At 34.3% G+C, this 12,147-nt stretch overlaps 6 protein-coding genes and 2 pseudogenes across 8 annotated transcripts, besides 3 other annotated features; 3 read left to right on the top strand and 5 right to left on the bottom strand.

Moving 5' to 3' along the window:
• Nucleotides 1-11,706: part of a mobile genetic element that runs on past the window's edge.
• TVAGG3_0041550 (uncharacterized protein) lies at nucleotides 150-623 on the top strand (the record flags this gene model as incomplete). The annotated part of the gene is made up of 1 exon (XM_051220753.1): nucleotides 150-623. One exon carries the CDS (start codon nucleotides 150-152, stop codon nucleotides 621-623), a length of 474 nt encoding a protein of 157 aa, XP_051105739.1.
• On the bottom strand, nucleotides 728-1,555 carry TVAGG3_0041540 (KilA, N-terminal/APSES-type HTH, DNA-binding family; the record flags this gene model as incomplete). The annotated part of the gene is made up of 1 exon (XM_051220752.1): nucleotides 728-1,555. The coding sequence occupies one exon, from the start codon at nucleotides 1,553-1,555 to the stop codon at nucleotides 728-730; it is 828 nt and encodes a 275-aa protein (XP_051105738.1).
• TVAGG3_0041530 (integrase core domain containing protein family) lies at nucleotides 1,813-2,613 on the bottom strand (the record flags this gene model as incomplete). The annotated part of the gene is made up of 1 exon (XM_051220751.1): nucleotides 1,813-2,613. The coding sequence occupies one exon, from the start codon at nucleotides 2,611-2,613 to the stop codon at nucleotides 1,813-1,815; it is 801 nt and encodes a 266-aa protein (XP_051105737.1).
• Nucleotides 3,033-4,792, bottom strand: TVAGG3_0041520 (annotated as a pseudogene). The gene has a single exon. A coding segment is annotated over exon 1 (1,760 nt).
• Nucleotides 5,792-6,296, bottom strand: TVAGG3_0041510 (annotated as a pseudogene). Its single transcript has one exon. A coding segment is annotated over exon 1 (505 nt).
• TVAGG3_0041500 (uncharacterized protein) lies at nucleotides 7,149-7,418 on the top strand (the record flags this gene model as incomplete). The annotated part of the gene is made up of 1 exon (XM_051220750.1): nucleotides 7,149-7,418. One exon carries the CDS (start codon nucleotides 7,149-7,151, stop codon nucleotides 7,416-7,418), a length of 270 nt encoding a protein of 89 aa, XP_051105736.1.
• Nucleotides 8,993-9,303, bottom strand: TVAGG3_0041490 (P-loop containing nucleoside triphosphate hydrolases family; the record flags this gene model as incomplete). Its single annotated transcript, XM_051220749.1, has 1 exon — nucleotides 8,993-9,303. A coding segment is annotated over one exon (311 nt), but the record flags the coding sequence as incomplete, so codon positions are not given.
• TVAGG3_0041480 (protein of unknown function, DUF4107 family) lies at nucleotides 10,432-10,944 on the top strand (the record flags this gene model as incomplete). The annotated part of the gene is made up of 1 exon (XM_051220748.1): nucleotides 10,432-10,944. The coding sequence occupies one exon, from the start codon at nucleotides 10,432-10,434 to the stop codon at nucleotides 10,942-10,944; it is 513 nt and encodes a 170-aa protein (XP_051105734.1).
• Nucleotides 10,948-11,706: a terminal%2Cinverted (terminal inverted repeat of Maverick-1A transposon ID:TVAGG3_0041470).
• Nucleotides 11,707-12,147: part of a mobile genetic element that runs on past the window's edge.

The raw sequence follows: 12,147 nt of genomic DNA, 5'->3' as shown, positions 1-12,147 counted from the left end.
GCTTAAAAAGATGTGGGCAAGAAGGGTCTGGCGCTATGTAAAAAGTTAATTTTTCTGTCATCTTTTCTATCGGATAAAAATATTTTTTTGAAAAATTAGATTACATTTTTTTAAGTTATTTTTCAAAATAATTTAATATTTTTATTTTAATGAAACACATGCAAGATTGCAAGTTCTTTTCATACAATGCTCTCGCTACTGCCATCAAGAATGAGTTCAATGGTTCTGCAAACGTTAATGTTATCTTTAACAAGAAGTTTGTGAAAGAATCTAAGTTTGGTCAGTATGTCAGACCATTAGCTATCGTCATTGACCGCAAACGTTATACTTCACAAGAGTTAGCAGTAGTTTTGAAACAAAAGGGTTTCTTCGTGAATGTCAAAGATACACACTATACTGTCATAAAGAACTCTAACGTTGACTTCTTCAGTATTGCTTTAAATCTTTCCGAACAGAAAGAATATAAGAAGGGTGAAATAAATGTGAAATATTATCCTTCATCTCTGAAGACAATAACGAACAAAGATGTTATACAAAAGTTCTTACCAAAGGTTGAAGAAGCTTCTATTGACATTGACGAAGGAAGTGAAATGGTTGAAGAAATTGACCCTGAAGCTATTTAACCAAAAATATATTTTTGGTGAAGAGGTGAGATTTCACCTGTTTTTTCACCTCATTCTCTCTTCGTTAATGTTGTCGTGACTTCTTCGTTAATGTTGTCGTGACTTCATTCTTCCTCTTTGAAGTTATCGAAATATTCTGTTATCTTTTCTTTCAGTAATGGTAAGTCTTCTTTGAAGGTAAGTATTGTGCAACCTTTGATGTCATAGTGTGTTTGAGGAAGAGTATTTTTGACAATTTCTTTTATTTGCTCATTCGGTGTCATTGAAATCGGTAAGTTTTCACGATAGAACCAGTTTCTGTCAGATTTGTAAATCTTAGCAAGGTCATAAAAGCTCTTGTTGTTTCTTCTGACTAAATGCAACATAACCATATCTTTATCTTCTTCTTTCTCCAACTCTTCAGTATATATCATATACTTATAACTCTTTTCCTTTCCTTTTGGTACTGAACGTGGTATTCTTTTCTGTATGCTTTTGTCTTTGGATTCAATGACTTCATCTTTTGCTTGAAGTTTCTTTTCCATCTCTCCACGTTCTGCTTTATATAGTTCATCTAACATCATGAAAATATAACAAGCATAACGAGGTGAAGCCCACATTGCTACAGCATTTACTAAAAGTCTATGAACATAATAACCTCTCAAACCAGGTGCCAAATTCTTGCGATTTTCGAATGGAATCTCTTCCCTCGGTTTTCCGAGGGTAGCAATCATATGAGGAAATTCTTCTAAAAGTTCTTTTGTCTGTTGGTTTTCAAACCAATGATATGCTTGCTTTGTAGACTGAAGAGCATTCATTATACTTTGCATTTGGTACATGTCGTCTTTGACTGAACGAATGAGTCTCAATTGTTTGTTATACTGTATGTATTCGTATTCTTCATTTATTGCTTCATGGACTATAACTGTTGTTGTGTTCTCTGATGTTGTCATTACTGTCTTTATATTCCGGATAAAAAAATAAATAAAAATAAAACTAACTTTATTTTTCTTTCATAAGGAAATACATGAAAATTCATGAGAAAGCTAAAGCAATCTGAGCCGCTAAGCGGTGAGGGTGAAAAAAGAGGTGAAAAAACGGGTGAGATCTCACCTCTTCACCTAAACATTATTTTTGGTGTAAATTTATGAAAACATTAATAATACATGACTGTTCTCATTCATGTCTGATTTACATCCAACGAAAAAGTTTAGAAGAATTTTCTTATTCTTTCTGGCATATTTTTGTCTTTCCAGTACTCCCGCTCTAATGGTCCCAGATGTGTTGGCTTCGACTCTCTCAAGTTCTTAGATGGTATAACATCTTCAACGCCTCCTTCATATCTTACTTTATAAGTGTCATCGTTTATGTTGTAGTCAAGTATTTCAATAACCACTCCTCGCTTTGCTTCGTCAATGGTTTCAGCAAGTTTGCCATTACTACTTTCGACTAATTTATGTCGAGGATAAAACGCAATAGAGTCGTCAGCAGCTTTTATAAGATATCCATTACCTTGCGTAGAGTCTACGATATAATAATTTCGACTTAACCTTAAACGTTTCTTTGTCAACGGTTTGTCGTCAAGAACTACACGAACTTTTGTTCCAGGAATGAGAGTAAATTGTGTTGAATTTCTGATATTTTGTGTTTGACTTCGTTTCTTTTGTATATACTTTTCTTCTTGTTGTTGTGTCATTGAATTTGGTGTATGGCCTGTTGTAGAATGTGTTGAGGAATTATATACTTCGATGAAATGTTTCATTGTTTCTTCGGTAAAGTCTCGCTCTTGATTTAAATCTCTGAGCGTTCTTATGAAGCGGTTAATGATACCGAGTATGTTATGGTTATGGTCTTCAGTAGTGTAGTGAGTTTGTTTATGCTTAATGAGAAATTCTGTGATTTCGTTGCTGAGGTATGCACCGTCTTGGTCTGATGTTAAAGTACTTGGGTTATGTTCTGCTACAAACTTTTGTAAAACTCTTAACACTTCATGAGTTCCTTTATTTTTCATTGGATATGCATATGCTTTACGAGTGTTAACATTTATGAAGATGAGGAATGGTTTATGGCCACATTTTCTGCTTTGAATGAGAGTGTCAAATTGGTATGCGTCAGGAGTGTTGGAGTAAATTGGTAAAAAGTAGTCGTAAGGGTTTATTTTTGTTTGATGTACAACATTTTTGTCAAAGAACCTTTTCACTTCAGCTCTGTTAGTAAATCCCGAACTCTTTGCAGCTTCATTGAACTTCTTAAATGACCTCCATGGATGTTGTTCGAATACTTCTTTCAAGCTCATTTTGTAAAGTTAAAGATTTTAACCAACTCGTATCCAAGCGTGCATTGTTATATAAGGAGGCATATAATATTTTCCATTACCTGCTGGGTCTGTAATACCAGCTACAACATGTGTATGATTTCCTGCAGTTCCACAGAAAATACCTGTGCTTGAATCTACTGGGTCAGTTGAAATATCATATCTATGCATTCCCTGTCTATCCGAACCCGCTGCAAGATTTGTATAACCTCTTTTTGTTATTGAATGTGAATGGTTTCCTTCCACAGATGTTCTTCCACTGAACCTATGCATATGTGAAGGAAGGTTTTCAAATACCTATTTTCTTTGAACCTCCCATCTTCATTGACTGCGTATTAGTGTAGAATGGAAAACTGTCACTATTTCATACCATCTACCACCAAATAAGTGTTTGGATTTATTGGATTCATAGACGTATAAACAGCTCCTATAGGATATATTAAATCATATATGCTCATAACTCTATAAACATATTCTAAAGAACTTATGTCATTAAATACCATTTGGAATGTATCTCCCGGATGAAATGTTGCATTTGTTCCACTTTTATAATGTAATGTTAGTTCAATAGAATTATCCAAGAAAAATTCAAAAGTATCTGGTTGAAGACCTCTAACAAATTCAAATGGAGTTGCTGGTTCACCATTTATAATTTCTGTTGTAAATGTCATTGTATCTGGTTTCGAAAATTTCTTTGTTAGTTCTGCATCCACATAAGTTTTATCTGCTTTCTTATCTAACATTGCTGGTAGTTCATATGCTTCAAAGTTTCTGGCATGATCTTCGATATTCCTGCAACTGTTATCTAAATTGTTAAGAGTATCTTTTACGCTTGTACTTGGATTCTCTAAAGGTGCACTTGAACCAAGGGTATAGTTCAATATTATGTCGTCTGCTCTAACAGTAGTGAAGGATTTATGTGTATGGTTCTTGTCAGCTTTCTTATCATATAAATCTTGAGCAGTGAATTTAACATTATTTTCATCCTCCATGACATAAACATTTCTACATCTAATGTATTTCATCGTCGTTATGTTTTCCTCCGATGTTAAACCTTGTGGAAAGTTAGGAGGTTTCCAATATAATGCATCCCCACCAGTTCCTTCAACCGTTCCTTCAATACTTTCTATACCAACAGTTGTGAAGAAATCATGTGTATGGTTCTTATCTGCTTTCTTATCTAACATTGCTGGTAGTTCATGTGTTTCAAAAGTTTCTGACATGACCTTCAATGTTCATACATTTACTATTTAAGGAGTTTAGTGTATCTTTTACGCTTGTACTTGGATTCTCTAAAGGTGCACTTGAACCAAGGGTATAGTTCAATATTATGTCGTCTGCTCTAACAGTAGTGAAGGATTTATGTGTATGGTTCTTGTCGGCTTTACTGTCTAAAGAAGTTTGAAGTTCATTTATATCGGAGATGTTGTGTTTATGAGATTTCAAAACTTTGTTCATTGCTTTCGAGTTCAACTTTGTCAGCTTTACTTTTAATAGCATCTTCAAACGTTATTTTTGACTTAACTCTCAAAGTAAATCTTGGTTCAACTAATACACCTTTAACAGAGAAAGTAGAGGCATAAATTTCATCGTTATAACTAAATGCTTCTTGTGCTTTACCTGTGTCATAATGTACAGTACAGCTTATGTCATAACCTTTAGCACGAATGTATTTATATCTTCTTTCATTAACATCTTCAGTGCTTATTTGTTCATTCTGTGTTAAATATCCATGATAGTCCGTTATAATCTGTTCATCAGAACTTATATAATGAACATGGTTTTTATCTGCTTTTTCGGCTAATTTCTCATTAACATCATTCACTTCTAATTCAACTCTTCCGCCAGAACTCTTATTATCATTAATCTTTTTCATTAATTCGGTAATTACGTCATAAAGACTATATTCTGTTTTCGGTTTTGTAAATAATGAGTCAAAATTTCTTTTCATCATTACATCGCTGACATTAATGATATCACCAATTCTTTTTCATTTATTCTCTTCATTAATTCTGCAATAATGACGAATATATAATCTGTTAATTTATTCTCTTCATCGAGGGTTATAGAATGTTTTTGAAATTGAATCATTAACTCCTCTAAATAAATCAATAACTTCAGGATACACGTTTTTTAATGTCTTGAATAACCCGACCAGTATCCTGTTGTTCATGTTCTTCGTTCCCGTCGTTACGTGGTTTTATATCTCTAAATCATCAACGCAGCCATAACCGGAGGGTTTTGTTGCTATCTGTTCGAAAATCCGTCCGTTATGTACAGTATATCTAAATAATTTCTTTGTGTTTGTTAAAACATTTGAAACAAGTCTTTTAAAACCATCTACAAAATTTCCTGTTTCACCTAATGTTCTTGCAGCATTTTACAAGCTCACCCATTCCGCTTTTGACCCCAAAAACGTCCATATTGCATTTATTTCACTCTGTATATTGTTGTCCATTCAGCGAAACTAACACCCGCATTCGCTAAGCTGAAAATGAAATTCAGTGGATCGAACTTAATTCCACCTTCTTTTTCAATTTCAACGAACTCACTAACATGAGATTTTAAATATTCTTTCGTTAAAATTGTTTTCCCCGATGTTATGTCATTAACGAAACTATCACCGTCAAAAGTTAACGAATTCAATTTCGTCGTTGATGCTTTTATTTCATACACCGCTTTATCGATAGTTTTTGGCTCACCTTCTTTAGAAGCATATGAAACATTAATGAATGAATTATATGTATTCGTGAATGAGTTAAAATCAATGATTTTCATTAATGACGCCTTTAATGATTCATTAACTGTTGAATCCCTTAAAACAATTACTGAACTGTCATGGGCTTCGCCCTGGTCGCTTCGGTCTGAAAGACCTTCAGGACTCAAAGAGTCCGTTTGCGACTTTATGAAAGGTACACTGCAAACCGTCGAGTTTGGATCAAATGCTGTAGTTGGTGCAGGAATATTAATGATATAAGTCATTAAATCATTAAGTGACGTAAATAATGTTGTCGTTTTTGATTTAATTTCTTTAGCATCTGTTATATATGGTAATTTTATTTCTGTAGTTTCTGAATTAAAGATATTCGCTAAAATGTTTTGTAAACTGTTTTGAACAGCAGTATAAACCGTTGAATCCGGAACTCTTACGATTTCACCGTCCTTAATAAAAGGCATTGCACATGGTGTAGTGCTTGGGTCAAATCTTTCGGGATTATAATTCAACATATATTCTAATGCTTCATATACAGACTTATATACTGTTGTGTCGTTCTTCATGACAACTTCACCATTTACAATGAATGGCATTGTACATGGAGTTAAAATAGGGTCAAACTTTTCATAGTCCTTCCATGTTATGTATTTCTCGGTATTTCCATCACTGATAACAATATATTTGTCAGTAAGTGTGAGAGAGTATTGTCCAAAATATAAACGTTTAGCTCTGTCAGCTTCATACGCATATGCAGCAATAGTCATATTTTAATGAGAATAAAATGTTGTTCTATTTGCAAAGTACAGACCCAAACGAATACGGGACAGTAAAGCTTCAAACAAACTTAGGTCTACAGAATGAAGCACTTGCTTTCAGAGTTGTTGACTTCAATACTATCGCAACTTCGTTATAACAGATGAAACAGATTTCATGGAGTTTGAAATAGATGGAAAGAAGCATGAAATAAGATTTCACAATAATGTAGAATATAAGATGGAAACATTAGCTGGAGTGTTAAATGCGCTCATAAATACTACAATAAACAAGGAGAACGAAGAAAACTTAATGAATGTTAAACTTATTGCAGGAGTTTTGAAGTTCAGTTATGCGAAGGAGTTTAAGATAACACGAATGAGTCATAGAGTTCAATTGCTTCTGGGAGCATACCATATGACATTTCCTTTGAAAAGTTTGACAAAACGATTGAGATGAAATCTGTTCCATACGTATGTTATGGTAATTGTTTGTACATTGAGTCTAAAATAGCTAATGTCACAGGCATTTCAGGAGTTAATAGTAAAGGTTCAGTAGAATATAAGTCTTTCTGTTATGAAGTAAATTCAATGTTCATTCCAAACGTTCCTGTCATAGCAACTCATTTAGGTAAATGGGTTCGCATTAGTCCTCATAATTTGAAAGACATGCAATTCAGACTTGTTGACTTTCAGGGCGAGCCTGTAGAACTGAAGGCACCAGTGCGAATGACTGTTGAAGTTGACTTTTTAGAAAATATTAAATGCAACAGCTTACAAGAGAACTCAGAGCTAAAAATATAAAGTATGAATGTTATGTATTAGGTCATGAACTTTGGTTGTTGCTGTTTGATGAAACAAATGAGTTAGTTATGTCAGTCAAGAGAACAGAAAAAGGCGTCAAAGGCGCCGAGCGCAAAGCGCTATATTGTGTTAGTGAAAACTGCACCAAGTCAATAAGATTAGGTTTGCATTATGAAGATGAGTTCGATACTGTTGAAGAAGTTTTGGACAGATATTACAAATTGCTTTAATTTACTAAAACATATTTCAAGCAAAGTTATATTCTGTTGAAAGTTTTGTATACTCGTTCGAATATTTATACTTAAACTCAACTCCTGTAGTTCCTGGTGTTTCAATGATGCGGATGTTACCTATTTTCATGAATGGTGGCGTTTGACCACAGCATTCGATTTCAGGGTCGAGATAGTCAATGACACATTGTTTCCCTGTTATTCGTGAGATAACATTTTCAAGGTCCTCCTTTGTTAGAATTATTTGGTTCTTACTTATAAGATTTGTCAAAAGCTTCTTATCGTCTTTGAGTAAATAGTTTGATATAACTGAAGAAGGTAATGGTCTACGTTATCTGAAGGATTTGTTTGAACATTTGTGTAAGGGTTGTCGTTGGCTTCTCTTGAAAGAATTTGGTCCAGTGGTGGATACTCTAACTTAACATCTGATGTAGCGTTAGCGTTTGAAGCTGAGTTTAAATTCACGGATTTCAGTTCTGGTTCTTTTTCTTTCAAACACTCCGAACTATAGTTCTTTATGACAATATTGTTTGTCGTTCGTGAGTCAACATTTGATGTTGGTTCAATTGGAACATTAACGGCACCAGCTAAGATGGATTTGCTTCTCATTTCATATAGAATAAAAACCTTTTATATGTATGAAATGAACAATATACTCGACAAGGGTTTGAATGTAAAGCTAACGAATGAAAATATTGTTGAATTCACTGAGACAGGTGCTGTGTATAAAGATGTAGAACTACTGAACAAAAGAGCTAAGGGAAGAAGCAGGAACATGAACAAAGGGTGGAAGCCTATAAAAATTTATGTCAATGATGGCTCAGGAGGTTCAAACATAAAGTATGCAGAAAGTTATAGAGTTTATGCGCTAAAAGGTGAAAAGCCTTCATTTAAGAACAGCTATTCTAACGCATATCCTCAAAAGTTAACGGATGGGGAAGTGGATGATATGAATGACAGCAAAAATATTAACAGAAATGGCGACAGAGATGCATGGAATTTGTTTACCATCAGTCAATTGAAGGTTAAACTTTAAAACAATGTTGGTCGTTCCCATGGAATATTTTTGACTTTAATGGTATTAGTCATGATATGAATCTCAAGGTATGAACGAGGAGAGATGAGAGACTTATATGCTTCCCAAATTTCTTCAAAAGGTAATGTTATACCTGACTGTTTCCAAATGAGTTCAATATCATAACGTGAGAAACCTTGAAAGATAACGAAGTCAGTTATGAGACGTTTTATGTTTAAAGCTAAAAACCTCCATGTTTGCATAAGTATTGCTACAGTTAAGTGGTAATGTCTGACTTTAGTAATGATGTAGCTAATGGTGAGTCAGGCTTTGACACTAAACCTTTTCCGGCGAAGTCGTCGCAAACGAGCAGAGTGTTTGAAGGATACTTTTTGAAGGGGTATTTTGAAAGTTTTGATAGAATGTAGTTTGTAAGTCGTTTCATATCGTAAACTCCTGAGTACTGACGTAAGTGGTGTTTGTCAATAATTCTTTCCATCTCTCAGAAGTCTTTTGCATTCCTGACTGTATAAATTCAACGATGGCATAATATTTCCTCTTACGTCGAATGTAACGTTGAAGAAATTCAATGAGTTCACTGTCTGGAACTTTAACGACAGAGGCTTGAACTTTTGACATAAATGTTTTCGCTGTTGAGTCCATAGAGTCTGAAGTTGCTGATATAATGATTTGGTCATAATATGAGTCATTTCCTAAACGTTCTGTTATGAGTATATGACGAATGAGGTTAAATGTCTTACCTGACCCCATCTTTCCACAATAGAAATAAACACCATTTGAACAGAACTCATAGTCCTTACTGAAAGGAAGAATGAGAGAAGAGTTAAGTTTGTCTGTAGTTTCATTCATGTCTTCATCTACGTCATGTATTAAATGCTTCATTTTATCTCCATTAAAAATGCAAGTCAGAAATATTCAGAACATAGCACCGAGTCTAACTGACAAGAGTATAAAGATATACTATGAACACGTTATGATGAAACCAACCAAAATTCAAGAAAGTCAGTATACTTATGAATATCCAAGACACTGGGTAGAGTATGTAGGAGGTGAGAAAGCTATTGAAATAAGACAAGTTAGAAGTATTCCAGCAGGAAGGACAATATTATTGAAGAACTTTAATGTTTTGAGATATAATGATGAGACAAAGAAGCAAGATAGTTTTCCTATTGCTGTGTATGTGAACCTAGACACAGGAGATGACATGAAAGTTTTTAACACAAAGCTTCAAACGGTAGTGAGAGAACAACTGACTGCGGAAGGACACCCATTACCTTCAGAAGTTACCATAGCGTATAATTTTGAAACAAATGCAATAGATTTTAAAGTCGTCTCTGCAAAGAAGTCAGGTTTTACATTTAATGAAGCAGATGTATATTCGAATGAAAACTTCAAAGCTATTGCATGGTTAGATAATGACGATTGCTTTAAGAAAATATTTAAATTCAGTGACTCAAAGATGTCAATAGATGACCTTCGTGAATGTTACCATCGACGTTTACAGTTGAAGGTTCAGCAGGATTGCTTACAAGATTGTCAATTGGTGGTATTTGGTCTCGTGAGAACATTGTTATAAAATCCAGTATAAGTGAATTTGCTGAAGAATCTATATTATGTCTTTCAAACTATATGTATTCGCCGCCGAAGCATTATAGTATAACAAACTTTGTCAGTAAGTTTAATATAAGACTTGTCGAACCTTCTTCAATGAAAGATGTTGTGCTACCTAAAGATGGAAAGGATGGACTCATTATTGAGATGATTTTAATAGCATATTAAATGAGCTTGTTCTTGAAGGTCATTCATGATGAAATAACTGTTGTAGAAGATGTTAGCAATTGTTCAGACATTTTGAAGCGTATAGATGAGATAAGAAAGAAGTTTATGAATGAGAATGTTTATGTTTCATTGACTTTCTCCAGTAAAGAGAACTTTTATGAGATAATATTGAAGAGAGATGATTTTAATATGGTGTAAATGGTAGCTTGGGCAGCTTTAGGCGCAATGGGAACAAAAGCATTAGCATTTGGAGCAAAAGCACTTGGGGCTTATGACGCAGTAAATAAAATGAGTGGAGGAAGAGTTTCGAAGACATTAGATGCAAATAAAGGAAAGATTGGAGGCTGGGTTGCAAAGAAGTTAAGATTAAATAAAATCGGGCTCATAAATAAAGCATCCAATTTGGTTGCGACTGAGTCAGAAAATGCTTTAGGAAAGGACGATGAGTTTGCAAAACATGCAAAAGACTTTAATGACCAGATGAAAGGTGAAACAATGCATTTAAATAGAGTCGATGGAACTCTTCCTCCACCAGTAGTTCTTCCGTATGGTCCCTATGGAATGTATGGAAACCCTTACGAAAGACCATTTGACCCATTGACTGGTGGAAGTAACTGGTATCATTACGGACGAAGAAGAAAGACAGTCAAGCTGGAGACAGACGTGAAGAAAGCAACTAAAAAGAAACCAAGGAAGAGAGTTATAAAGTAATGAATTCAACAGGGTGAAAAAACAGGTGAAAAAAGAGGTGAAATCTCACCACTTCACCTAAATTTATTTTTGTGCTATGTTTTCATACGTGTGAGGGTGGTGATATCATTAATTTTAAGTTTATTTTTTTATTTTATTTTTATATAAATGACGAAAACTATTGAGATAACAAACTACAACGGTCATGAGTTCAAGAATTTGTTCTTCGTTCCTCGTGAAAATACATTCTATCAGATACGAGGGAGAAAGGGTAAAGTTAGTTGAGCGTTTATGAAAAAAAGAATGGGAAATTAAAAGCATACGATACAAACGGTAAACGTGTTTCATTAGCTTTGTCAAAACTTACTAACATTATTTTGACAGTGATTTTGACTCTGACGATTGGAGCGACAGCAGCGATACTGAAGAATATGAACTATTGTGTGAAGCACAGCAATGGAAGCGCTGCAATACTTTTGTAAATGAGAACATTAGTGGGAACGTTAGTGAGAACGTTTATTTTTTCATTAGTGAAGTCGTTAGCGAAAACGTTAGTGAGGTGAAGTGGTTGGTGGTTTTGTAAATATTTAAGGTTAAGTTAGTGTTGTCGTTTGCGTTTGTGTTGTAAAATATACGTTAACGGTTTTGTAAATATTTAAGGTTAAGTTAGTGTTGTCGTTTGTGTTGCAAAATATACGTTAACAGTTTTGTAAAGTGTCAAATTCACATATAATGGGTACGGTGGAACGCAGTGCCTCCGTACCCAAGATAACCATACTAACTTCTTTGTTGGGAGTTTATTTTAATCTTCTCTAAGAGTCTCATGAAAACCTTACCGAAATGTTTGTGTAAGTAGTCTCTGTTTGGTTCATCTAAAGCTTCGATGTTAAAGTCAATGAGTCTATTGCCTGACTTCACATTTCTCTTCCTATTCTCTTCATCTTTCTTTAACCATCTCTCACCTTCTTTTGGTTTGTCGTCAATGGAACGAATGACATTATTAGCTTTGCGAACTTGTTCTATAGCACTTTTAAACATCTCTCTTCTCTGTTGTTTCAGTGTGTCGTCTCTCTTTCGTGTTTCACCAACGTTTGAGTTCGTAAGTTCAAACATCTCTTGACGAACATCATGCGAAAGAGCTTTACGAGTATGACCAACGTTTGCATTTGTTATGTCAAACATTTCTCTTCTTACTTCATGAGGTACTGAACGTCTATGATATAA

The sequence above is a fragment of the Trichomonas vaginalis genome, chromosome IV, assembly GCF_026262505.1.
Source record: "Trichomonas vaginalis G3 chromosome IV, whole genome shotgun sequence".
Taxonomy (NCBI): Eukaryota; Parabasalia; order Trichomonadida; family Trichomonadidae; genus Trichomonas; species Trichomonas vaginalis.
Note: the sequence above shows the minus strand (reverse complement) of the source record. Positions and strands in the feature narration are given on the sequence as shown.